Genomic DNA, 27,042 nt, shown 5'->3' on the forward strand with positions numbered 1-27,042 from the left:
AGGGGTTAGTAGTGGAGAATACCAAGTGCAAATAGGGGAGATTAGACATTTTAAAAACGATTATTTACCTTATCGTGCTTATTCACGAGGGGTTAGAATATAAGTATACCATGTTAAATCGACCTAAATATATAGAGATAAATTGAGCAAAAAAATGATGTGCATTTGGATCAAATATTGACAAAGAGAGAAGCCGAGCACCCCTATTACCGCGCTGCCTGTAACCTATTGCTAAAACGCAGACTAGTCGAAGGACTTGCGTTTGTTTCGCACAGCACTTACACCGGCGGTATAGGACCAGAGACGCAACACCAGTGATGATGTCTGCCCCGTGCGTGTGCTTCTGTCACAATTTCATTCCTTGAGACGCTTCTTTCCGAAAAAGACCAACAGAAGACGAATCTATACTTAAGGTAAACATCATTTAGAAGAAATATATGTTTTGGGCTGAATATAATGTTGTTGCATTGCGCAGGATGTGGGCAGTGAGTGTATGATGAAATACCGCACATGGATGGTACTACAGAGGAGATGCGACTGGGCGGGGAGGGAGGAATTAATTTATGTTCATTCCTGGAGCAAATTGTCTCTTGAATAAACAACATGGCGCCAGGTATTCCTCTCATCCATTACTTTTTCGACATGTAGCCTATGTATTTAATCATGCATTTTAATAGCTTTATTTAGCCCTTTATAGTGGAATATGCCATACGGCGACGTATTCAATAGGAACATGGAACGATTTCTTATTTCATCATAGATGGAAATGCACATGTACATTTAATACAGTAGTCAAATGTTATTATCAAGACAATATGAATAGGTTGAATCTTTCTGTATATAGGCTACAGCATAGTTTACTACTCCACCTACACCCTAAAATGTACGTTTATTACAATTTACGTTTATTTGCTGATGAAATGAAGCCCACACTTAGTGAATGAACAAGGCTAATAAATAGACTGCTATGTTCTGCACAATTGCAACATTGTATAATTTCGTGCTTTTTGGGGTTTATTTTATGCACAATGGGGATTTTTAAAAACTATCGGCCGAAGCATGATCACATTACAACTATTATACTAATACCTCAAGGGCTATATTCTGGGTCATTTTTTGTTACATTTTTCGTCTGTTGTTTTTTTTCTGCGTGTTTGGGTTGGTATGCAAATTGCCTCGTGCTTGGCGTTGGGGTTCAATTATTCAGAGGCGTGGATACCTGATCGTCTCGATATCAGAACTGTCATAGCAAAAGTCCATGCCATGTTTCAATAAATGTAAACAATAAATAGACAATGGCACATTCATCGATTTTGGTCACATTTGTCATATGGTGATTTCCTTGTGCGGGAAATGATTATTCTAARATATTCAGTAAATTAAAAACAGGAACACAAAGAATTGATGTTATAATTATTTGTCCTCAACAATTTCCCAAGGCAAGTTTTCTAACATGTCTGGCTGATGAAGTATGAGGGGTGATTCTATTCAAATCAAGTGTGGTCACAAACTGTGGATAGGAAGGAAATTACATTCATAAAACTAGTTTTGGTTTAATTGATAAGAAGAATGGAAACTTTTTTGTTGTTGACAGGCCCCCCCCCCCCCCCCCCCTTACTTCCTCCTTCCTCCACTCTCTTTTTTCTCTTCTCCTCTTTTTTGAGTAAATACAGTAAATATTTCTATGTGCATTGTTGTGATGTCATACACAGACTGTATCTAATTTCTTAAAAACACGAGTTCTGTGTCACCATCAGAGAGTCTCATTCGGCCTTTACTGGAGTTATGGATATTGTACCCTAGTATTTTGTTTGATTTCCTTTTGCCATATGCTGATGATGAAAAGTTCAATATTGTAGTCTAATTTTCATAAAACATGGGTCCTGTGTTAACATCTAACAGTTATTGCATCGCCATGAATCATACACCCTCATGCTGTTTTCCCTGAAGTAATGAATATTGCATTTTTTTTATTTACATTGTACCCGAAGTCATTTCGTTTTTGGATGTCTTTCCCTTCAGGCATTTTGTGACAATGCAGAAATAAACAACTCCATCAGAAACCTCCAAGACAGATACTTTATCCAACCCCTGACAGACCACCTCTAAGCCCTTGCCTTGTACAGACAGTACCCTGATCTCAGAATAACTACCAGAACTGCACTGCTCGCACACCCCACCCGCTACCAGCCCAAAGACATTCCACCCCTCGCCCTGGTCTGCTTTATCAAATGCCCAAAAACAACAAGGCCGTCAAGAGAGAGCTTGACGATGATGTCTTGGAGTCCGTCAAAGACCTGCTATCCAACGAGGACACTTGTGATGATTCCTTTAAGAAGAGCTCGCTGATCGTGGGTAGCGGCAGAGGTGATGAAGGGAAGGAGCTTAACCTTAACGGAGACATGGACGTGGAGGACGAAGGCTCGGGTGCAGAAGATGATGCAGCGAGGCCAGCCTGGAACAGCAAGCTGCAGTACATCCTGGCCCAGGTGGGCTTCTCTGTAGGCCTGGGCAATGTCTGGAGGTTCCCCTACATGTGTCAGAAGAACGGAGGGGGTGAGTGGATGTTGTTCTTATTGGTTAGAGTATAGAAGTCGCCTGCCCACGAGGTTAGGATTTGGAGAGGTTAGCCTGCCACATTTTGTGTTTGTGTGTGTTGTTCTTAAAGGTAAACCTCCTGCTGATCATCATCACGGTGGTCACATGACTGTTTGAGTGTCTCTGTCTCTCCTCTTTAAATAGCTAACAGCTTACCTAGTAACAGTCACCAAATGACACAATGAACCACACTGCAATAGGCAGCAATAACAGTAACCCCCCCCAAATAAGAGTTATTTTAACCGCACATCAATAACAAAACACCTAGCACATCATCGGTGTCCACGACTACACCAGCACAGCAACAATTGAATATCGACCAAAACAACATCCGTAACTGAACCAATACAGCAACAATATAATCCAAAAACAGCAGTATGTAATATAGCCAGAGAAGTTATCACAGCCTCTTGCCTTTTTAACCCCAGGAGTCTAGTTCATCTCCGTTATATTGCAGACAGTGTAAATAAGGCGTAGTGGGCCGTCATACTAAAGAGCTCTGATCACTTATCCATGTGTCACAAGACACTTTTTTACCTGGAGATTACCATCATCCAAAGCGTTTTAATGCTGGCTAAATGAAAGCTGAATACCTAGCAGACACTATTATATCTAGCTCTCTCAGACAGTGTGGGCAGATACACAGTAATGCCTATCCCTAGTGCATGCGTGTTCGATAAATGTTGTCGGTGCAAATTTTATTGGATTTCCCTGCCAGTATGTGTTTGTCTGAAAGGGTGTGTGTGTGTGAATGCATGTCTATGCATGTCACTGGCATCACCTTCTCGGTATTTAATTCTAACTGCATTTTGATGCAGAGCTATAAAAGCAGTTCAGAAGTTATCAAAGCCGTTTCTTAGGGGTGAGTGGGTTGAATTGTCTCCAAAACCACATCCTGAACATGCTTTTATGACTGAATCTAGCCTCAGTAACGTGGCCTCAAGAACCACCAGTTCCACCAACTCAACCCAAACCACCAACCCTGCCTGGTTTACAAGTGGTGTCAGTGGTTGTGACGTCAAAAGGGAGGCACCCTGGCACAGCCTGGGCACCACCATAGGATTACTCAGTAGTTTTGTTTTTAAGGAGTGGGGAAAAATGGGGAAAGATAGGAAAATCACCAGTCTCAACGTCAACAGTGAAGAGGCGACTCCGGGACGCTGGTCTTCTAGGCAGAGTTCCTCTGTCCAGTGTCTGTGTTCTTTTGCTCATCTCAATCTTTAATTTTTATTGGCCAGTCTGAGATATGGCTTTTTCTTTGCAACTCTGCCTAGAAGGCCAGCATCCCTGAGTCGCCTCTTCACTGTTGACGTTGAGACTGGTGTTTTGCGGGTACTATTGAATGAAGCTGCCAGTTGAAGCCTTGTGAGGCGTCTGTTTCTCAAGCTAGACACACTAATGTACTTATCCTCTTGCTCAGTTGTGCACCAGGGCCTCCCACTCCTCTTTCTATTCTGGTTAGAGCCAGTTTGCGCTGTTCTGTGAAAGGAGTAGTACACAGCGTTGTACGAGATCTTCAGTTTCTTGGCAATTTCTCGCATTCTCAGAACAAAAACAGATTGATGAGTTTCAGAAGAAAGTTATTTGCTTCTGGCCATTTTGAGCCTGTAATCGAACCAACAAATGCTGATGCTCCAGATACTCAACTAGTCTAAAGAAGGCCAGCCTTATTGCTTTTTTAATTAGAACGACAGTTTTCAGCTGTGCTAATATGATTGCAAAAGGGTTTTCTAATGATCAATTAGCATTTTAAAATGCTAAACTTGGATTAGCTAACACAACGTGCCATTGGAATACAAGAGTGATGGTTGCTGATAATGGGTCTCTGTACGCCTATGTAGATATTCCATTCAAAAACAGCCGTTTCCAGCTACAATAGTCATTTACAACATTAACAATGTCTATGCTGTATTTCTGATCAATTTGATGTTATTTTAATGAACAAAAAATKTGCTTTTCTTTCAATGACATTTCTMAGTGACCCCAAACTTTTGAACGGTAGTGTGTATATATATATAATAATAATGTATATATATAATGTCTTACAGAGCCTTTTCATAAGTCCACTCAAGTTTCTTCAACTGTCTGCTGACTCTGATTAGAGCGATGTTGATTGCCTTTGCCGATCGCTCATCATCTTCAACTATCAGTGAGTCCCATCTTATCGAGACCACCAAATACATTGTTTTCTAACCACAGCTGGATGGATCCACGAATTACTATGGGAATAAACATCACTGAATGACAGAAATATTGTCGTAAAGTAGGCTACTGAAACATCCAATTGTTATAATAGGAGTTGAAGCAATAGCCTACCCGCATGTGATCAACTATTTCAGCACCGTTTCGCACTGCTCTGAGACATGCAAGACTACTTAATCAACATATACAGTTTAAAACAGTTTTTTTWATCGAATTCAATGATATATTTGTCCTATTGTAAAGTGTAGGCTAAAGGCAAAAATAGGCAAACTTGCAATGTATTCGATGCTTAAGTACTCTAAAACCACGCTTGTGAAAAACAAAATGCCTCCAGCTGTCCATCACTACTGTAAATAGAAACACAGAATATCTGAGGAGCTTTTATATGATTATAATGCAGGGTTAATAATAATAATAACAATCATTGGATAAGAGATCACTATCACAATATTTAACACTTTCAAATGCATTCATGAATTAAATTGCTTTAGCCGACATGTTGCAGTTCATCTGATGAAGGTGCACATTGGTTGGAGATTATGTCACGTCCTGACCATAGTGCTTATGTGTTTTGCTTGTTTTAGTGTTGGTCAGGACGTGAGCTGRGTGGGCATTCTATGTTGTGTGTCTAGTTTGTCTGTTTCTGTGTTCAGCCTAATATGGTTCTCAATCAGAGGCAGCTGTCAATCGTTGTCCCTGATTGAGAATCATATATAGGTGGCTTGTTTTGTGTTGGGATTTTGTGGGTGGTTGTTTTCTGTGTCAGTGTTTGTGCCACACGGGACTGTGAYGGTTAGTTTGTTTTGTTATTTTGTAATTGTATWTTGTTTTCATGTTATTAAATCATGGAAACTTACCACGCTGTACATTGGTCCTCCGATCCTTCTCGCCTCTCCTCGTCCGATGAGGAGGACGAAATAGACTGCCGTTACAGATTATAAGAGTACATGGCCATAAAGGCTAGATAACTTTTCAAACATTCATAGATGACCAGCAGGGTCAAATGATATAAACAGTGGTTATAGAGGGTGCAACTGGTCAGTACCTGAAGAGTAAATGTCAGCAAGTGAGTGAGTGTGAGTGAGTGAGAGTGAGTGAGAGTGAGTGAGATTTGAAACGCACATGGTAAAGCGTGTTAGTGAGTTCCGAGAGCCGATCTGTTATCCAACAATTCGTTTAATAGCCCGGCTACTGTAGGTGTGAAAATCCGCCCAACAAGCAATAGTGTGGTCAACTATTTCAGCATCGTTTCGCGCTGGTCTGAGACAAGCATGACTATTTAATAAACATATACATTTTAAAACATATATTTTTTGAATTAACCCTGSATTATAATTGTATAAAGGCCCCTTTGATATTAACTTAGAATTCTCTAAACTTAATTAGATCTACTACTATACAAGAACATTTTATGGATCTGCCGTTATTTTCATTTAAACTCTTTGATGTTTCCTTGATGTTTCCTGGAATTGTGATACATTGAATGATAAGTGAAATAATCTGTCTGTAAACAATTGTTGGAAAAATGACTTGTGACATGCAAAAAGTAGATTTCCCAACCGACTTGCCAAAACTATAGTTTGTTAACAAGAAATTTGTGGACTGGTTGAAAAATGAGTTTTAATGACTCCATCCTAAGTGTATGTAAACTTCCGACTTCAACTGTATATACAGTGTATATATATATAGTTGAAGTCGGAAGTTTACATACACTTAGGTTGGAGTAATTAAAATTTGTTTTTCAACCAGTCCACAAATTTCTTGTTAACAAACTATAGTTTTGGCAAGTCATGGCTTTAGAAGCTTCTGATAGGCTAATTGACATAATTTGAGTCAATTGGAGGTGTACATGTGGATGTATTTCAAGGTCTACCTTCAAACTCAGTGCCTCTTTGCTTGACATCATGGGAAAATCAAAAGAAATCAGCCAAGACCTTAGAAAAAAAATTGTAGACCTCCACAAGTCTGGTTCATCCTTGGGAGCAATTTCCAAACGCCTGAAGGTACCACGTTTATCTCTACAAACAATAGTACGCAATTATAAACACCATGGGACCACGCAGCCGTCATACCGCTCAGGAAGGAGACGCGTTCTGTCTCCTAGAGATGAATGTACTTTGGTGCGAAAGTGTAAATCAATCCCAGAACAACAGCAAAGGAACTTGTGAAGATGCTGGAGGAAACAGGTACAGAGGTATCTATATCCACAGTAAAACTAGTCCTATATCGACATAACCTGAAAGGCCGCTCAGCAAGGAAGAAGCCACTGCTCTAAAATCGCCATAAAAAGCCAGACTATGGTTTGCAACTGCACATGAGGACGAAGATCGTACTTTTTGGAGAAATGTCTTCTGGTCTGATGAAACAAAAATAGAACTGTTTGGCCATAATGACCATCGTTATGTTTGGAGGAAAAAGGGGGAGGGCTTGCTGCAGGAGGGACTGGTGCACTTCACAAAATAGATGGCGTCACATAATTAGGAAAATTATGTGGCTATATTGAAGCAATATCTCAAGACATCAGTCAGGAAGTTAAAGCTTGGTCGCAAATGGGTCTTCCAAGTGGACAATGACCCCAAGCATACTTCCAAAGTTCTGGCAAAATGGCTTAAGGACAACAAAGTCAAGGTATTGGAGTGGCCATCACAAAGCTCTGACCTCAATCCTATAGAACATTTGTCGACAGAACTGCATGCAAGGAGGCCTACAAACCTGACTCAGTTACACCAGCTCTGGCAGGAGGAATGGGCCAAAATTCACCCAACTTATTGTGGGACGCTTGTGGAAGGCTGCCCAAAACGTTTGACCCAAGTTAAACAATTTATAGGCAATGCTTCCAAATACTAATTGAGTGTATGTAAACTTCTGACCCACTGAGAATGTGATGAAAGAAATAGAAGCTGAAATAAATCATTCTCTCTACTATTATTCTGACATTTCACATTCTTAAAATAAAGTGTTAATCCTGACTGATCTAAGACAGGTACTTTTTACTAGGATTAAATGTCAGGAATTGTGAAAACTGAGTTTAAATGTATTTGCCTAGGGTGTATGTAAACTTCCGACTTCAACTGTACTAGGCAGTGTCAGAGGAAGGCCCCAAAAATTGTCAAGGACTCCATATACATAGGGCAAAACGGTCTCTAAGGTGCAGGGTGTAGTACCGGGTGGTAGTCGGCTAGTAACAGTTGCTAAGGTTCAGGGAAGAGTACTGGGCGGAGGCCGGTTAGTGGTGAATATTTAACTCTCTGATGGCCTGGAGATAAAAGCTGTTTATCAGTCTCTCGTCCAAGCTTTGATGCACCTGTACTGTCTCCTAAGATGGTAGCAGGGTGAACAGGCTGTGGCTCCGGTGGCTGAGGTCTTTGATGATCTTCTTGGCCTTCCTGTGACACCGGGTACTGTAGATGTCCTGTAGGGCAAGCAGTGTGCCACTGATGATGTGTTGGGCTGACCGCACCATCCCGGTTGCAGACGCTGCATTTGCCGTACCAGGCGGTGCTACAGCCCGACAGGGTGCTCTCAATGATGCACCTGTAGAAGTTTGTGAGGGTCTTAGGGGCCAAGACAAAATTCTTCAGCCTCCTGAGATTGAAGAGGTGATGTTGAGCCTTCTTCACCACGCTGTCTGTGTGAAGGGAACCATTTCAGGTCGTCAGTAATGTACTTGAAGCTTTTGACTCGCTCCACTGGTCCCCGTCGACGTGGATAGGGTTATGCTCTCTCTGCTGTCTCCTGTAGTCCATGATCAGCTCCTTTGTTTTGTTTGAGCGAGAGGTTATTTTCCTGGCACCACTCCGCCAAGGCTCTCTCCTCCTCCCCATAGGCTGTCTCGTCATTGTTGGTAATCAGGCCTACCGCTGTTGTGTCGTCAACAAACTGGATGATTGAAAAAGGTGAAAAATGATCAGTGGGGTTGGAAACATGTTGAGCCAGTATGAGAGAAGATACAGTAGGTTTCATGTAATATATACATTTCCAACGTGCTTTGGTTCCTGGTTGACGAGTAGGCCTATCTGCCATTCCGGGCCAGCTAATCTTGTTTTCGGGAGGCTGAAACCAGTGACCAAATTTTCCTCAACCAGTGACTTTTCTCCTGTTTTCCAGACAAAAACAGACTTTGTTTTGAAACTATAGCTTATCGTCAGATGTGATATCCTTAGTTCTGATTCACAATGAGTGACTTTGCGGTTCAATTAGTTCGAAGGGAAACAGTTAAAGGCTTGGAGGTTTGTTTTTATTCAAGTGATCTACTGACTATACATTGTATTAATCTCTTCCAGTTACTTGTGGCAATATGGCTCTGGCAGTAAAAACATTGAAAGATTATAGTACATGCTTCATGCCAACCACCATTTCCTTTGAACAAAGGTTTTTATGTGATCTCTATCTACCATGTGTCTTCCAGTTGCAGTCTCATGTCTTCTGAGTATGTTCTGATGCCCTGAGAGTATCTTCCCAGACAGACAGACCCTGTGTTCTACAGAGCTGTGCTATTACGGGCTGTGTCTTAGTAATTCTCCCTATTCTCCCTATAAAGGAAATAAGGAATGTTATCTCTCTGATGTGGACTCAAGTAACCACATTTCAATTTGGGTAATTTGAGTCCTGAGTACATTCCTGCTTGATATACTATTTGGTGGCACCACACACCATGATGAGGGAAAATTACTTGAGTCATGCTAGGACACAACGAGGCAGAAACTGGTGTGGTGTGCAGTCACTACATGGTGTGTGTGTGTGTGTGTGTGTGTGTGTGTGTGTGTGTGTGTGTGTGTTGTGTGTGTTGTGTTGTTGTGTGTGTGGTGTGTGTGTGTGTGTGTGGGTGGGTTTTTGTTGTGTGTGGGTGGTGTGTGTGTGTGTGTGTGTGTGTGTGTGTGTGTGTGTGTGTGTGTGTGTGTGTGTGTGTGTGTGTGTGTGCGAGATGAGATACTGTTTCTGACCCTGGTCTGTTTCTTCTTCTCACAGGGCGTACTTGGTGCCCTACCTGATCCTTCTGATTGTGATTGGGATCCCGCTGTTCTCCTGGAGCTGTCAGTGGGGCAGCGGGTCGCCAGGGGCAGCATCGGGGTGTGGAACTACATCAGCCCTCGTCTGGGGGGCATCGGGTTTGCCAGCTGTGTGGTGAGTCAGCGGCACTGCCACTATCACTATGGGCACCACACCTTAGAAACAGGGGAAAGCACACACCAACGAGAAGGATTTTTTGCACGCACACACACACGCACGCACGCACGCACGCACGCACGCACGCACGCACGCACGCACGCACGCACGCACGCACGCACGCACGCACGCACGCACGCACGCACGCACGCCCACGCACCACACACCACACACACACACACACACACACACACACACACACACACACACACACACACACACACACACACACCACACACACACACCACCACACACACACACACACACACACACACACACACACACACACAGAGAGAGAGAGAGACAGACAAAGGACAATAATTGAGAAAGGACAAGACAAGCTGCTTTAAAGAGTAACAGGTTAGAGCAGAGGAAATTCTGGGTATTGAATAGGGCACGACACCTTTCTGCGAACTAACTGGCAGTACGTGTACACCATGACAACACATGTTGGTCGAGCATGGTTTAATGTAGATCAGTGTTTTGTATTCAGGATCTGTGTTGTTTAACTAGTGTGTTGCCCTGGCCTTGCTCCTCTGGGGTTTAGGTTTGGGTTGCTGTCAAGTTGCTGTCAATATGTGTTTGTTGATAAAAGCATTCTAACGATAACTTTAGATGGATTGATTGTGTTCAGGTAGTAATGATTTGGATTGTGCACAGCAAATTTGTGGTTAAAATCTCTGTGTTCAGAATTCCCTGATCGGTGATGTGGAGGTGGGGAGAGGGCATTTGTGGCAGGTGTGCCCCCTACCCAACTCTATGGTCACGTGAAGATGGAGGGCACTCGTTGAAGGTGTCCCCGCTATATAACGCTATGGCCAGGTATTTAAACGGGCAGGTTTGAGGGCACCTCTTTTCAATCCGGGGTGCTTCACCCAGACACAGTTGAGCAATTGGGCACGTCATACAACTCTCACACCAAGAAACAGTATGCGTCATTGAAATAGAAGCCATGCAAACATACTTTACGGACAACAGGAGGTTGGTGGCACCCTAATTGGGGAGGATGGGCTCGTGGTAATTACTGGAGCGGAATAGGTGGAATGGTGTCAAATACATCGCACATGGTTTCCTTGTGTTTGATGCCATTCCATTTGCTCCCTTCCAACCATTATGAGCCGTCCTCCCCTCAGCAGCCTCCACTGCTACAGACCCACCGGCAAGTCCATCCAATTCAAGACAAAGTCTCATGTCAGCAACTGTCAATCATTCCATGCCATGTATCATCACCTAAATATATAAAGACTCTTAAACCTAATTGCATCTCTGCCTCTGTCTGCTCTCTAACCATAGTCCGACAGTAGATGGGCATCACCATAACCTAGTTGTAAACCTCAATCAGTTACACTCGGTGTTGAGGTAAAAGTGTTGTGAGCATTACATCGGAGTGATGATTCTAGTGGGGTTAACACCAGTGGGATTGAAATTGACGCCACCTGCAGTGAATAAATGAAGTGTTAATTGAATCACAGATGAATCAACACTTCGTGGTGTGGTTGTTACTCAACTGTGTTGAGTTCATTTCCGTTAACTCTCTCAGAGTGAAAAATACTTGGGAGGGGTCTCATAATCCTATTTCCCAGCATGCTTTTTTGCAGGTAGATTTTATAATATTTTTTTATTTTGATAATGTCTTTCTGCGTGCATATTGATTGATTAATTGATCTAAGATAAATAACTGACATTTTTCTAATCCAATCTGTAAGTGGTTGGGCTTATTGCACCCATTACTGAGACTGTTCTTCCAGTTTAGATGGTTTAGGTCATCTTGTTTGACAAATCACCATAGCATTCAGACTGAATGGCTGGATTCCAATAGGAATTACAACATCCATGTCTCAAGTCAACATTTGCAACACCCACAGTGTTAGGGTGTAGGTTTATCTGGGGGTGTTGGTTTATCAACACTTTGAAAAGTGTTAGTTTAACACTGTTTTGGTGGGTCAAATATAATTCCTAAGAAAGTGTTCAATTTAACATTGTGGGTGTTAAAATTCTGACCTCAAAGGTGGTGTGTGTGTGTGTATTCAACACTATAACTTTTTGTTCTGCAGGTGTGCTTCTTTGTGGCCCTCTACTACAATGTGATCATTGGGTGGAGTCTCTTCTACTTCTCCCAGTCCTTCCAGCAGCCTCTGCCGTGGCACGAGTGTCCCCTGGTCAATAACAAAACCACAATGTGTAAGACACACACACTCACCTTCATCCAGCACATGCTCTTCATTACACAAGAGGCGAGAACTATACAGGTGGCTCTTCATAACTAGCATACAAGTTCATAAAAAAAACAGGTAATGAAGTCATAGTGCTTAGATACTTCCCAGTGAAAGCGATACAGTAAGCCTTTAGCCATACTGTAGACACACCGTAATCCATTGTAAAGCGTGCTCTAAGTCTAATCAGCAACGACCACAATTTTGTCTGTCCCTCCTCCCTCCAGTTGTGGTGCCTGAGTGTGAGAAGAGTTCGGCCACCACCTACTACTGGTACCGTGAGGCTTTGAACATCTCTGACTCCATCTCTGAGAGCGGAGGCCTCAACTGGAGGATGACCATCTGTCTGCTGGCCGCCTGGTCCATCGTCTGCCTCGCCATGATCAAGGGCATCCAGTCCTCTGGGAAGGTGAGTGAGTGAGTGAGTGAGTGAGTGAGTGAGTGAGTGAGTGAGTGAGTGAGTGAGTGAGTGAGTGAGTGAGTGAGTGAGCGAGAGAGAGAGAGAGAGAGAGAGAGAGAGAAGATGGGAAATTGACCTAAGTCTGCAAGTAAGACAGAGAGAGCAAGTGAAAGAAGAATAGCTTGCTAGATAGTTACTGTANGGGGGGGGTAATGAGATGGGATATTGACTTAACAGTCTGCAAGTAAGAAAAAGTGAAAGAAAAAGAGCAGGTTTGTGAGAGAGAGCTTGCTAGATAGTTACTGTATACCTGGTTTAGTCAGTTAGCCATTCAAATGTGAGTAGTGAGGGAAAGCTTGTTAGTTACTGTATTTTTTTACCTTTATTTAACTAGGCAAGTCAGTTAAGAACAAATTCTTATTTGAATTACCTGGATTTCTGCATAAATTTGACATAACATTTGATTTGATCTTTATCTAAGTCACAACAATAGACAAAAATAGTGTGCTTAAACTGATAATACACAAATTATTGTATTTTTTTTGTCTAATATTGAATAGATAATTTAAACATTCACAGTGTAGGTAGGAAAAAGTCTGTGAACCCCTAGGCTAATGACTTCTCCAAAGCTAATTGGAGCCAGATGTCAACTAATCTGGAGTCGAATCAATGAGACGAGATTGGTTAGAGCTGCCCCGTAAAAAAACACTTTGCTATTCACAAGAAGCATTGCCTGGTGTGAACCATGCCTCGAACAAAAGAGATCTCAGAAGACCTAAGATTAAGACTTGTTGCCTTGCATAAAGCTGGAAAGGATTACAAAAGTATCTCTAAMAGTCAGTCCACGGTAAGACACATTCAAATTTCAACACTGTTGCTACTCTCCCTAGGAGTGGCCGTCCTGCAATGATGACTGCAAGAGTACAGTGTGCTCAATGAGGTTAAGAAGAATCCTAGAGTGTCAGCTAAAGACTTACAGAAATCTCTGGAAGATGCTAACATCTCTGTTGACGGGTCTACGATACGTAAAACACTAAATAAGAATGGTGTTCATGGGAGGACACCATGGAAGAAGCCACTGCTGTCCCCAAARAATTGCTGCACGTCTGAAGAAAATATTCTGTGGACAGATTAAACTAAAGTTGTGTTTGCAAGGAACACACAACACTATGTGTGGAGAAAATAAGGCACAGCACACCAACATCAAAACCTCATCCCAACTGTAAAGTATGGTGGAGGGAGCATCATGGTTTTGGGCTGTTTTGCTGCCTCAGGGCATGGACTGCTTGCTATCATCGATAGAAAAAATGAATTCCCAAGTTTATCAAGACATTTTACAGGACAATGTAAGGCTATCTGTCCGCCAATTGAAGCTCAACAGAAGTTAGGTGATGCAACAGGACAACAACCCAAAAGACAGAAGTAAATCAACAACAGAATGGCTTGAACAGAAGAAAATACGCCTTCTGGAGTGGCCCAGTCAGAGTCCTGACCTCAACCCTATTGAGATGCTGTGGCATGACCTCAAGAGAGCGGTTCACAACTGAAACAGTTTTGCATAGAGGAATGGTCCAAAAKTCCTCCTGACAAACCTGTGCAGGTTTGATCCAGTACAGAAAACGTTTGGTAAATATATATWTTTTTTTACCCAAAAAGAATAGCAATGTCCTGCTCCTTCCCTGATTTTGTATTTTGCATTGCTCATTTGTCCGAATTTTGAAATGACAAACAGAATTCCCAACTTAAAACTATTCCCAACTTATTCCGCCAAGACAATACGCTGTAGTAGGACGTTGGTACCCAGCCAGGCACTAATGTGTCTCTCCTCACTCAATGAATGACAAATGGATGAATGGGTGATAATTGTGCACGTTATTTCACAATTTAATTTAAATTAGCTGTAATGATGAGTTTGTTTTATGCCTGTTTACCAGCGATGGAGCACATGTTAATAATTTGATATCATTCTCTTTACATTTTACTTTGTAAAAATAAGATGTTACTGTTACTAATCACATTTATTGTAAGGGAAACAAAATATTCTACTTGTTGCAGTAGGCCTTTAGAATAATGCAGAACATCCTTGACTCTATCCAAGTGGATGAGCAAGGGGAAACACACAGCCGGCCCATCAAAACTACACCTAAACTATACCTGTAACGTCAGGTGAATGATGGGTGTAGAGTCAGGCGCAGAGAGAGCAAAAGTATACGGGGAAAAAACGCTTTAATGTCCACAGCATAAAACAGGAACAGGTACAAAAAGGTGACGCCGAGACACAGGCGCAAAACAACCCACAGACCACTGTTTAAATWAAGCTGGACAGCGAAAATCCCACAATCCAATAATCCACTCACGACGTAAAACATGAACACACAAAATAAGCCCGCACAAACACTAGCGGGCGAAACTAACCTAAATAGTACCCCTCCCAAAACCCCAACAAGAAACAGGTGAAAACAATTAGACAGACATAAACGGCACCGGAACAAGGAAAATGGATCGGGTGGCAGCTAGTAGACCGGCGACGACGACCGCCGAGTGCCACCCAACCGGAAGCGGGAGCACCTTGCACATATCTCGTGAAACGTACCCTCCCTCTGACGCCGCGGCCCCCCCGCAGTCGCGCCGACGCCCGGCCATCGGGGACGACCCCCGGCGGCGAGGCGCAGGGCGAATCCGGATGTGAGGCGATGGAATCCCTTAGTAATTCTGGATCCAATATATCCCCCACCGGACCTCCAGCACTCTCCTCCCGGCCCGTAACCCCTCCCAGTCCACGAGGTACTGCAGCCCCTCACCCGGCGTCTGGAATCCAGTATGGACTTTATCGTGTACGCCGGGGACCCCTCTATATCCAGAGGGGGCGGAGGACCTCCGAACCCCCACCTTCCTGCATGGGACCAGCTACCACCGGCCTGAGGAGAGACACATGAATACGAGGGGTATAACGATAATAACGAAGGAAGTAACAATCGATAACACACCTCGTTTATTCTCCTCAGGGCTTTAAATGGCCCCTACACACTGCGGACCCAGCTTCCCACGGGCAGGCGGAGGGGCAGGTTTCGGGTCGAGAGCCAGACCCTGTCCCCCGGTGCAAAACACGGGGGCCTCACTGCGGTGACGGTCAGCGTCTCGTTCTCTTCTTCCTGCCGTCCACTCCGCCTGACGCAAAAAGACTCCTGGACGGCTCTCCAGGTCTCCTTAGAGCGCTGCACACCCACTCCTCCACCGCAGGAGGCTTCGTCCTGCGCTCTGATGCCATGGTGCCAGAACCGTTGCTGGTACTCCCCCCACACACACTCAAATGGTGACATGTTGGTAAGGAGTGGCTTAGTGAGTTCTGGGCATCTCTGCCAGGGGATGTATCTTGACCACTCCCCTGGCCGTCCTGGCAAACGACGTACCAGAAACCTACCCACCTCCTGGTTCACTCTCTCCACCTGCCCATTACTCTCCGGGTGATACCCCGAGGTCAGGCTGACCGAGACCCCCAGATGTTCCATAAACGCCTTCCATACTCTGGACGTGAACTGGGGACCCCGATCAGAAACGATATCCTCGGCCACCCCGTAGTGCCGGAAGACATGGGAAATAGTGCCTCCGCAGTCTGCAGGGCCGTAGGGAGACCGGCGCAACGGGATAAGACGGCAGGACTTAGAGAACCGATCACCAACGACCAAATAGTGGTGTTCCCCTGAGACAAGGGAAGATCAGTAAAAAAATCCCCGATAGATGGGACCACGGCCGTTGTGGAACGGGGAGGGGTTGTAATTTCCCTCGTGGCAATGTCTAGGAGCCCTTACTCTGGGCCACACCGAACAGGAGGAGACATAGAATCGCACGTCTCTCACCAAGGTAGGCCACCAGTACTTCCCTCTAAGACTTCGCACCGTCCTTGAAATACCCGGGTGACCTGACGAGGGTAGACTAATGAGCCCATCGAATCAATGATCACGAACAGCGAGCGGCACATACCTACGACCCTCCGGGCACTGTGGAGGCGCAGGTTCCGCCCTTAGTGCCCGCTCGATGTCCGCGTCCACCTCCCATACTACCGGTGCTACCAGCTTAGCCGCGGAATGATGGGAGTAGGATCGATGGACCGGTCATCAGTGTCGTATAGTCGGGACAGCGCGTCACCTTAGTATTGAGGGAACCTGGTCGATACGAATCGTAAAACGAAATCGGGTAAGTACATGGCCCACCTTGCCTGACGAGGATTCAGTCTCCTAGCTGATCGGATATACTCAGATTCTGGTGGTCGGTCCAGATGAGAAAAGGGTGCTTAGCCCCTCAAGCCAGTGTCTCCACACCTTCAGAGCCTTGACCATGGCCAACAACTCCCTATCCCCACATCATAATTCCACTCCGCTGGCCGAGCTTCTCGAAAAAAAAGCACAGGGGCGGAGCTTCGTGGCACCGAGCGCTGGAGAGCACAGCCCCGACCCCAGCCTCGGATGCGTCCACCTCAACTATGAACGCCAAAGAGGGGTCAGGATGCGCCAACACTGGCGCGTCGGTGAACAGCGCCTTCAAACGACAAAAAGCTCTCTCCGCCTCTGCGGACCACTGCAAGCGCACCGGGCCCCCTTCAGCAGTGAGGTAATAGGGGCCGCCACCTGACCAAAACCCCGGATAAACCTCCGGTAGTAATTGGCAACCCTAAGAACCGCTGCACCCCCTTTACCGTGGTCGGAGTCGGCCAATTACGCACGGCTTTTACCGCGTCATCCTCCATTACCATCCCCGAGGTGGAAATGCGATAACCCAGGAAGGAAACGGCTCGTTTGGAAAACTCACATTTCTCTGCCTTCACGTACAGGTCATGCTCCAGCAGTCGCCCAAGAACCTTGCGCACCAGAGACACAGCTCGGCGCGTGTAGCGGAGTAGATCAAGATGTCGTCAATATACACCACTACACCTCTGTCCGTCGGCTCCTGAGAATCTCATCAACGAAGGATTGAAAGATGGCTGGAGCATTCTTCAACCCATACGGCATGACGAGGTACTCATAATGGCCAGATGTGGTACTAAACGCGGTTTCCACTCATCTCCCTCCCGAATACGCACCAGATTATATGCGCTCCTGAGGTCCAATTTTGTGAAGAATCGCGCCCCGTGAAACTGCATTCCACCGCCGTAGCGATGAGAGGTAGTGGGTAACTAAAACCCACAGTGATGGAATTTAGACCTCGATAATCAATACACGGACGTAAACCACCCTCCTTTTTCTTCACAAAAAAGAAACTCGAGGAGGCGGGTGACATGGAGGGCCGAATGTACCCCTGTCCCAGAGCCTCCGTGATGTATGTCTCCATAGCCAACGTCTCCTCCTGGGACAACGGATACACGTGACTCCTGGGAAGTGCAGCGTTTACCTGGAGGTTTATCACGCAATCCCCCTGACGATGGGGTGGTAATTGGGTCGCCTTCCTTTTACTGAAGGCGATAGCCAAATCGGCATACTCAGCAGGAATGCGCACGGTGGAAACCTGGTCTGGACTCTCCACCGTTGTCGCACCGATGGAAACTCCTAAACACCTGCCTGAACACTCATCAGACCACCCCTGGAGAGCTCCCTGTCTCCACGAAATCGTAGGATTGTGAATAGCCAGCCAGGGAATCCCTAACACCACCGGGAAAGCAGGTGAATCAATAAGGAACAGACTAATCCGCTCCTTATGATTACCCTGCGTCATCATATCCAGAGGTATCGTGGCCTCCCTGACCAGCCCTGACCCTAATGGTCGACTATCTAAGGAGTGCACGGGGAAAGGGGGGTCTACCTTAACGAGCGGAATCCTCAACCTCTTAGCDAGTCCGCGATCAATAAAATTCCCCGCTGCGCCTGAATCGACTAGCGCCTTATGCTGGAGAGATGGGAAAAACCTTAGAAAATAGATTAACAAAAACATGTGACCAACAGGAAGCTCTGGGAGAGTGTGGTGCTGACTCACCTGAGGTGACCGAGGAGTGTTCTGCCTGCCCTCTCGAATCCCAGATGGACTCCTCCAGCACCGACCGGAAGTGTGCCCTCTCCGGCCACAATGGGTGCAGGAGGAGCCTCCTCCTCCGGTCTCCCTAGACGCAGCCCCTCCTAGCTCCATAGGAATGGGAGCGGGGGGGGCAGGAGGTGGAACTGACAGGACCCTCTCAGAACGTCCGCGAGCAGCCAGCAGATGGTCTAGCCGGATTGACATGTCGATCAGCTCATCCAAGCTGAGCGTAGCGTCCCGACAAGCCAGCTCTCTGCGGACGTCCTCCCTTAGGCTACACCTGTAGTGGTCTATCAGGGCCCTGTCGTTCCACCCAGCTCCAGCAGCCAAAGTACGGAAATCCAGTGCAAAATCCTGCGCGCTCCTCGTCCCCTGCCGGAGATGGAACAACCTCTCACCCGCCGCTCTGCCATCCGGGGGATGATCAAACACAGCCCGGAAACGGCGGGTGAACTCCAGGTAGTGACCCCTCGCTGAGTCGGGTCCATTCCATACGGCGTTGGCCCACTCCAGGGCCCTACCCGACAGGCAGGAAACGAGGACACTCACRCTCTCCTCGTCCGAGGGAGCAGGCCGAATGGTGGCCAGGTAGAGATCAAGTTGGAGTAGAAATCCCTGGCAACCGGCCGCTGCTCCATCGTACTCCCTCGGAGGCGTGATGCGCAGGACGCTGGCACCGGCTCCTGCTGGAGGAGATGGTAATGTTGCTGGTGGGAGGGTAGGTGGGGTAGTAGGGAGACCACTCCTCTCCCAACGATCCATCCTCTCCATCATCTGATCCATTGCCGAACCAATGCGATGTAGGATGGACGTATGATGCAGGACTCTCTCCTCCATCGTGGGGAGAGGGGTGGTCGCTGCTCCTGCTGACTCCATCAGKWKGKKSSGGSYTYYKKWAMSKYMRGKKRAWKRWKGGKKKWRRRKYMRGSSSMRRRRRRRSMAAARKWWTACGGGGAMAAAACGCTTTAATGTCCACAGCATAAAACAGGAACAGGTACAAAARGGTGACGCCRARACACAGGCGCAAAACAACCCACAGACCACTGTTTAAATWAAGCTGGACAGCGAAAATCCCACAATCCAATAATCCACTCACGACGTAAAACATGAACACACAAAATAAGCCCGCACAAACACTAGCGGGCGAAACTAACCTAAATAGTACCCCTCCCAAAACCCCAACAAGAAACAGGTGAAAACAATTAGACAGACATAAACGAAAAGGAAAAATGGATCGGTGGCAGCTAGTAGACCGGCGACGACGACCGCCGAGTGCCACCCGAACKGGAAGGGGAGTCACCTTCGGTAATATTCGTGACAATACCTAAACAAATTTCACACATAATAAAAGCTAACCTAAAGACAATATTAAATTGACGATAGTCTGATGAGTACCAATATTATCAATTGTCAAATTGTACATGAAGAGATTGGCGCAGCTTGGAGTTGACAGATGCAGGGAAAGGAGCATCACTTTATTAAATGCAGGTCAAATGTTTTGATGCAGGTAAAATGTTTTGATTGCTATATAGTATAATAAAAAGCATATTCTGCAGTTTCTATGACACTTACCTTCGTCAAATAACTCTCAAAATGCAATAAGTGGATTTATTTTTTACCAAATATAATTTTTTTGCAAGAATATCCGCGCTGACCATGCATTCAGCACATGACCACTCGCATAGCGGCATTGCTCTGGCTACTAAGCAAAGACTACTAACATAATAATCTTAAAATATGCTATTCTGTTTTTGTTTAAATACACAATGTTTCTTTAGACCTGCTAAAATGAAATTATACTCTATTTCTTTGTGATGGACTTGAACTATTGTTTTTTTGTTTTTACTGATAGCCTAGAGTAAAAAACTAATGAAAATGCTATTTGTTCTTTGAAATAATATTTTTTTAGTATTCTAATGTTACCTAAGACCTTCGTAAACATAACCAAATTATTATTCTTCTGATAGCATATATGAAATACATCAAATTGGACTGTTAGAATGTTGATTTGTCTGTGCCTGGAAATGTCGAAATTTGGCTTTAGGCTTACGTTTTTCACTAGGACTTTGAAGAATTATACAAAACAAATCCTTGACTCTATCCTGAGTGGTGCAGCGGTCCAAGGCACTGCATCTCAGTGAAAGAGGCATCACTACAGTCCCTGGTTCAAATCCAGGCTGTATTACATCCGGCCGTGATTTGGAGTCCCAGAGGGCRGCGCACAATTTACCCAGCGTTGTCCGGGTTTGGCCGGGTAGGACGTCATTGTAAATAGGAATTTGTTCTTAACTGACTTGCCTAGTTAAATAAAAGTAAAACACATTTTTTAAATCTATTGTTAACTATTGTTATATTTTTACATGGGTATATTTCCACAGATATTTCTTCATACAATTCATCCTTTATAATTGTTTATGCACTATCAAGCATTGGTGCTTATGTTTGCACACCTTACGGGTTGATATACATCTGATGCRTACAGTAATGGTGACACCCAGCAACGTTCTCAACGTTTTCTAGTGGGTACTTCTAGGCTGAAAGGCCAGGCAGTTCTAGCGTCAACCAAGTCTCAATAGCTAGCAGTGACGCTAGCTACCAAAGGAGACTGAGAAGTAGAAATGTAATTTCTACTCGTAAACATAAACCTTACGGTTACTACTCATCAGCAATATCCTTCACGGTTTGATGGTGAGCAGATTAAGCAGGCAAACAGGTATGCAGTCGATATGAGGAGAGCTAGAGTAGTGACACTCTTCGTGAGGAAGAGAAGCGAGAACAACCAGAGTGGCTTCTTTTATGGAAGTGAGGGTCCCACCTGTCTGTCTCCGACAGATGCTTTTGTTAGGTACTTCCAAGAGAGTAGGTGGTCCTTGCAAACCCCCACATGTGATACATCGAAACAAGTATTTGAAAGAGAAMATCATTGAGAACACCATTGGGTCCTTATCGCAAAGAAAGTTTCTACTCCTTTTAGAGTATTGTTCCTTGAGCATTTTAGCAAAGACCATTTTCACTCGCTTTAGAGTATTTCTGGTCTTATAGGAACATGGCCCTATCCTGTGCTATCTTAATGCAACATTTGATCCGGCCTTTGTCTCTCTCCCTGGTCTTATCCCAACAGCTGTCTGGTGTTTGCTTGGTTCTATTCAAGCCCCTGTCTCCACAACAAACACAGACAAAAACAGTCTCCACAACACCCACAGACAAAGCAAGATGGATGCCCTGGCCTCTCAAACAGACAGAAGTGCTTTAATCTTGGTCTTCTGCCATGGCGATGGCACGACAACAGGGAAACCGTCTGTAGTGTCCCAATCTTCCACGTCCTGTTCGTCTGTCGCCTTGCGTGAGGTCATGAAAATGGCCATGCACTTTCCATTCCCCTCCTGGTGAAGGGGCCAGAGTGGGAGACCCTTTGAAGCTTAATCAAGGATTTACCACACAAAAGAATATTAATGTCGCTCTCGCCCCTTGTTCACAAAAGCCTATTCCTAGGCTGTGATCTACAGTTTATTTTTCATTTCTGTGTGTGGGTGTGAGGGTGCAAGAGAGACCGAGGGGGAGCATGGTTGCCATGGTTATACGCGCTCTTTTACTTTGTGTGATTGTTATGGGTGTACTCACAAAAAATGGAAAGAAAAAAACTTTAATCATGTGTATTAAATGGCTTATTAATTTTCCACTCAATCTAATTTGGGCTTGCATTCTTGATAGACAACAGTTCCGTGCAGCTACAAAAGAACACCTCACTTACAGTACACATAATTAAGAATCTTTTTTTCTCATGACCTGACAAAGTATAATTTGAGTTGCATAGCAACAACTTGATGATACATAGCCATAGTGATAGATGGCTCCTACTATCTGTGACTGAAATGACCTCTCCTTACATAAATGACATGCTATCTAATGGGATAAAGATACAAACTTTGATAGGTGAGGCAGAGATACAAAATGTAGATATGGGTGGCAGGTACAGTAGTCACTGCACCTATCTGGTGTATGTGCCAACTTTTTTTAATTTTTTATTTTTTTTATTCTCTGAGCAGAAAGGAGCTTCTTTATATACATTGTGACCAAGGTCGTTATTTTCCTATTTTATGAATGGTTGATACAGTGTGTAGAAGATGTTCAAGAGCAGCTCAGCTGCAAAGTGACATGGTTAGGGAAATGGAGCTTCAACCCATACAGCAGGGGAATGCAACTAGATTCAGCCCCGGGCCTATTTTTGTCGGAGTGAATGGTCGGGAGGCCGGAAAATAATTATAATCATTTGTAGACCACAACTAAGCCCAGGAAGAGATTGCAGTGAAAAATAACAATCATTTCATACCTTGATTACATTGAGGCACGATCACATAAACGTCCTCTCAATGTCAACTGYGTTTATTTTCAGCAAACTTAACATGCGTATATATTTGTGTGAACATAACAAGATTCAACAACTGAGACATAAACTGAACAAGTTCCACAGACATGTGACTAACAGAATTGGAATAATGTGTCCCTGAAGAAAGGGGGGTTCAAAATCAAAAGGAACAGTCAGTATCTGGTGTGGCCACCAGCTGCATTAAGTACTGCAGCGCATCTCCTCCTCATGGACTGCACCAGATTTGCCAGTTCTTGCTGTGAGATGTTACCCCATTCTTCCACCAAGGCACCTGCAAGTTCCCGGACATTTCTGGGGGGAATGGCCCTAGCCCTCACCCTCCGATCCAACAGGTCCCAGACRTTCTCAATGGGATTGAGATCCGTGCTCTTCGCTGGTCATGGCATAACACTGACATTCCTGTCTGGCAGGAAATCACGCACAGAACAAGCAATATAAGTGGTGGCATTGTCATGCTGGAGGGTCATGCCAGAATGAGTCTGCAGGAAGGGTACCACATGAGGTAGGAGGATGTCTTCCTGTAACACACAGCGTTGAGATTGCCTGCAATGACAACAAGCTCAGTCCGATTATGCTGTGACACACCACCCCAGACCATGACGGACCCTCCACCTCCAAATTGATTCCGCTCCAGAGTACAGACCTCGGTGTAACGCTCATTCGTTCAACAATAAACTTGAATCCAAGAATCACCCCTGGTGAGAAAACCGCGACCCTTCAGTGAGGAGCACTTTTTGCCAGTCCTGTCTGGTTCAGCGACGGTGGGTTTGTGCCCATAGTCGACCTTGTTGGCGGTGATGTCTGGTGAGGACCTGCCTTACAACAGGCCTACAAGCCCTCAGTCCAGCCTCTCTCAACCTATTGCGGACAGTCTGAGCACTGATGGTGGGATTGTGCATTCCTGGTGTAACTCGGGCAGTTGTTGTTGCCATCCTGTACCTGTCCCGCCGGTGTGATGTTCGGATGTACCAATCCTGTGCAGGTGTTTTTACATGTGGTATGCCACTGCGAGGACAATCTGCTGTCGGTCCTGTCTCCCTGTTGCACTGTCTTAGGCATCTCACAGTACAGACATTGCAATTTATTGCCCTGGCCACATCTGCAGTCCTCATGCCTCCTTGCAGCATGCCTAAGGCACGTTCAAGCAGATGAGCAGGGACCCTGGGCCTCTTGTCCTAAGTTTTCATAACTGTGACCTTAATTGCCTACCGTCTGTAAGCTATTAGTGTCTTAACGACCGCTCCACAGGTGCATGTTCATTAATTGTATATGGTTCATTGAACAAGCATGGGAAACAGTGTTTAAACCCTTTGCAATTAAGATCTGTACCACCCTCATGGAGTCTGTTTCTGACCGTTTGAGCAGACACATGCACATTTGTGGCCTGCTGGAGGTCATTTTGCAGGGCTCAGGCAGTGCTCCACCTTGCACAAAGGAGGAGGTAGCGGTCCTGCTGCTGGGTTGTTGCCCTCCTACGGCCTCCTCCACGTCTCCTGATGTACTGGCCTGTCTCCTGGTAGCGCCTCCATGCTCTGGACACTACGCTGACAGACACAGCAAACCTTTTTGCCACAGCTCGCGTTGATGTGCCATCCTGGATGARCTGCACTACCTGAGCCACTTGTGTGGGTTGTAGACTCCGTCTCATGCTACCACTAGAGTGAGAGCACCGCCAGCATTCAAAAGTGACCAAAACATCAGCCAGGAAGCATAGGAACTGAGAAGTGGTCTGTGGTCACCACCTGCAGAACCACTCCTTTATTGGGGGTGTCTTGCTAATTGCCTATAATTTCCACCTTTTGTCTATTCCATTTGCACAACAGCATGTGAAATTTATTGTCAATCAGTGTTGCTTCCTAAGTGGACAGTTTGATTTCATAGAAGTGTGATTGACTTGGAGTTACATTGTGTTGTTTAAGTGTTCCCTTTATTTTTTTGAGCAGTGTATATATAAAATTACTAAACACTTTGGAGGGACAAAAAAAAAGGACTCTCGGGCCAGTTTTTAGAGAGAGAGAGAGAGTTGAGACAGCAGGTCCGGGACAAGATAGCACAACCGGTGAACAGATCAAGGTTCCATAGCGCAGGCAAAACAGCTGAAACTGCATCAGCAGCACGACAAGGAATCACGTCCGATGAACAGGTCAGGGTTCCATACCCACAGGCTTAACAGTAGAAACTGGATCAGCAGTACGACCAGGTGGACTGGGGACGTGGACAGCCAGTAGTCGTCAGGCCAGGTAGWCCTGAGGCATGGTCATAGGGCTCAGGTAATCTGGGAGGGAGAGGGAGAGGGAGGCCTCTCTCTCTGTTAACTTAGTGGGACAGTGAGACAAAAGCTTGAGTGTAGACCTCCCCAAGGAGAGGGCCTTTCTGTTGCGTCACACTTACTTGCTTCTTCCTCTGTATTCTTCCACTCACTGTGGTCCGCACTCCGCAAGGCTGTGTATTTCTCTGTGTCCACAGGTCAGGAGTAGACAACAAGAGGCAGCCTCAGAGATCCGTTTAGATAAAGCACAGACGTAATCAGTGCACAGGATCTATCTTGTTATTAATACCAAACTTTGGGTCTAAGCCAGACTTGTCAATAAATCACTATAGGCAAGTCAAGTCTTTGAGCACAAGTCAGAGTCAAAGAGTATTTTTTTTAAAACACGAGTCAGGGTCAAGTCTCAAGTCTTTGAGGATGTTTTCGGGTCGAGTCTCAAGTCAGCCTCTCACTTTGTAATGTATGAGTTATACTAAGGTTGTTCTTATGTTGTGGTTGTTTTACAGGTGATGTACTTCAGCTCGTTGTTCCCCTACGTAGTGCTGATCTGTTTCCTGGTCAGGGCTCTGCTCCTCAAGGGATCCGTGGATGGGATCCGACACATGTTCACACCCAAGGTACAGTATCCTAACCCTAATGCTTACCCAAGGTACAGTGCAGGGGTTGGAACCAGTTCAGGGAACAGAACAGAAAACTGGAAAATAACAACATTTTCAGAGGAACAGAATCAGAACCGGGAACGGAAGTGATCTATACTGTTCCGGAACAAAACCGTTATTTTAAAAGCATGGGAACTGGTTAATAACATTATTTTACGTTCCAGCATTTTTTTTCCAGTCTCACAAAACTCTGTCACTCAGAAGCCCCGTTTCCATTGGCAATTTGAAGTCAAGCCAGGTTGGGCTGGCCTTGGTGAGCTAGCTCAAATTGCGTTTCCACTGCCCCCAGAAATTAGAAAGTATGTAATGTTGCTAGGTTGCCAATATGTGACTGCAGCTGGCTTCGCTAATGTTGCTAGCTAGCTTGGAAGATGTTGACGTTAATTCATCCTCACCATGCTGTAACTAACATTCCCCTATACTCCTGCCAGTACCAGMCAGACTCAGAGCAATGTATTTTGCTTGCTAACGTTAGCTAGCTAGCTAAACGGTTAGCGTCGTTGCTAGAATAACAGGCTAGCTAGCTAAATTCCTACCTTGCTTGCCATGGCATTGGTTATTAGCTAGCTAACTAAGCAAACGAGACAACAGGTTTGATATGATGTAGCTAACTAGCTTCCTGCTAGCTCACCTTAGCTAGCTAGCTAGCTTGTTTCAACTCTGATTTGCTGGCTAACATTAGGTAGCTAGCATTCAAGGACTGAATGTTCTCATAAAAGTTTGTGTAGTACAAAAATGTATGAAGGATCCAGCTATGGTGGTTATTATAATGGAGCCAGAGGGGATGGCTGCCGTTTTACAGGCTCCTAACCAACTGTGCTGTTTTGTTTAGTTTTTTCGCATTGTTTGTAACTAATTTTGTACATAATGTTTCTGCAACCATCTCTTATGACCAAAAAGAGAGTCTGGACAGCAGAACAGCGATTACTCACCTCRAACATTACGAATCATTTTTGTTTAATGAGTCTGATGCAAAGGATATAGTGCTTTGTCAAGACAAGGCCCAAATCCACGTCATCAACATGAAGAAAAGACAGAGGAAAAGGGGGAGGAGGGTGGGGTGCCTTGTAAGAATTTGCAGACAAGTAGGTAAACCACCACTTCCCAATGATGGGAAAACAAACTGGATGATCTACGATTAAGAC

General features: G+C 45.1%; 1 protein-coding gene across 1 annotated transcript in view; it reads left to right on the forward strand.

Annotated features, from left to right (window-relative positions):
* The first annotated feature begins 278 nt into the window (after nucleotides 1-278).
* Nucleotides 279-27,042, forward strand: part of LOC111953105 (sodium-dependent neutral amino acid transporter B(0)AT2-like) — a 36,723-nt gene continuing 9,959 nt past the window's right edge. The window contains 7 exon segments of the mRNA XM_023972204.2: nucleotides 279-413; nucleotides 2,023-2,560; nucleotides 9,769-9,821; nucleotides 9,824-9,924; nucleotides 12,021-12,147; nucleotides 12,407-12,588; nucleotides 25,745-25,855. Coding sequence (XP_023827972.1) covers nucleotides 2,232-2,560; nucleotides 9,769-9,821; nucleotides 9,824-9,924; nucleotides 12,021-12,147; nucleotides 12,407-12,588; nucleotides 25,745-25,855 — 903 coding nt within the window. The 5' untranslated portion in view covers nucleotides 279-413; nucleotides 2,023-2,231.

The sequence above is a fragment of the Salvelinus sp. IW2-2015 genome, linkage group LG26, assembly GCF_002910315.2.
Source record: "Salvelinus sp. IW2-2015 linkage group LG26, ASM291031v2, whole genome shotgun sequence".
NCBI classification, from domain to species: Eukaryota; Metazoa; Chordata; class Actinopteri; order Salmoniformes; family Salmonidae; genus Salvelinus; species Salvelinus sp. IW2-2015.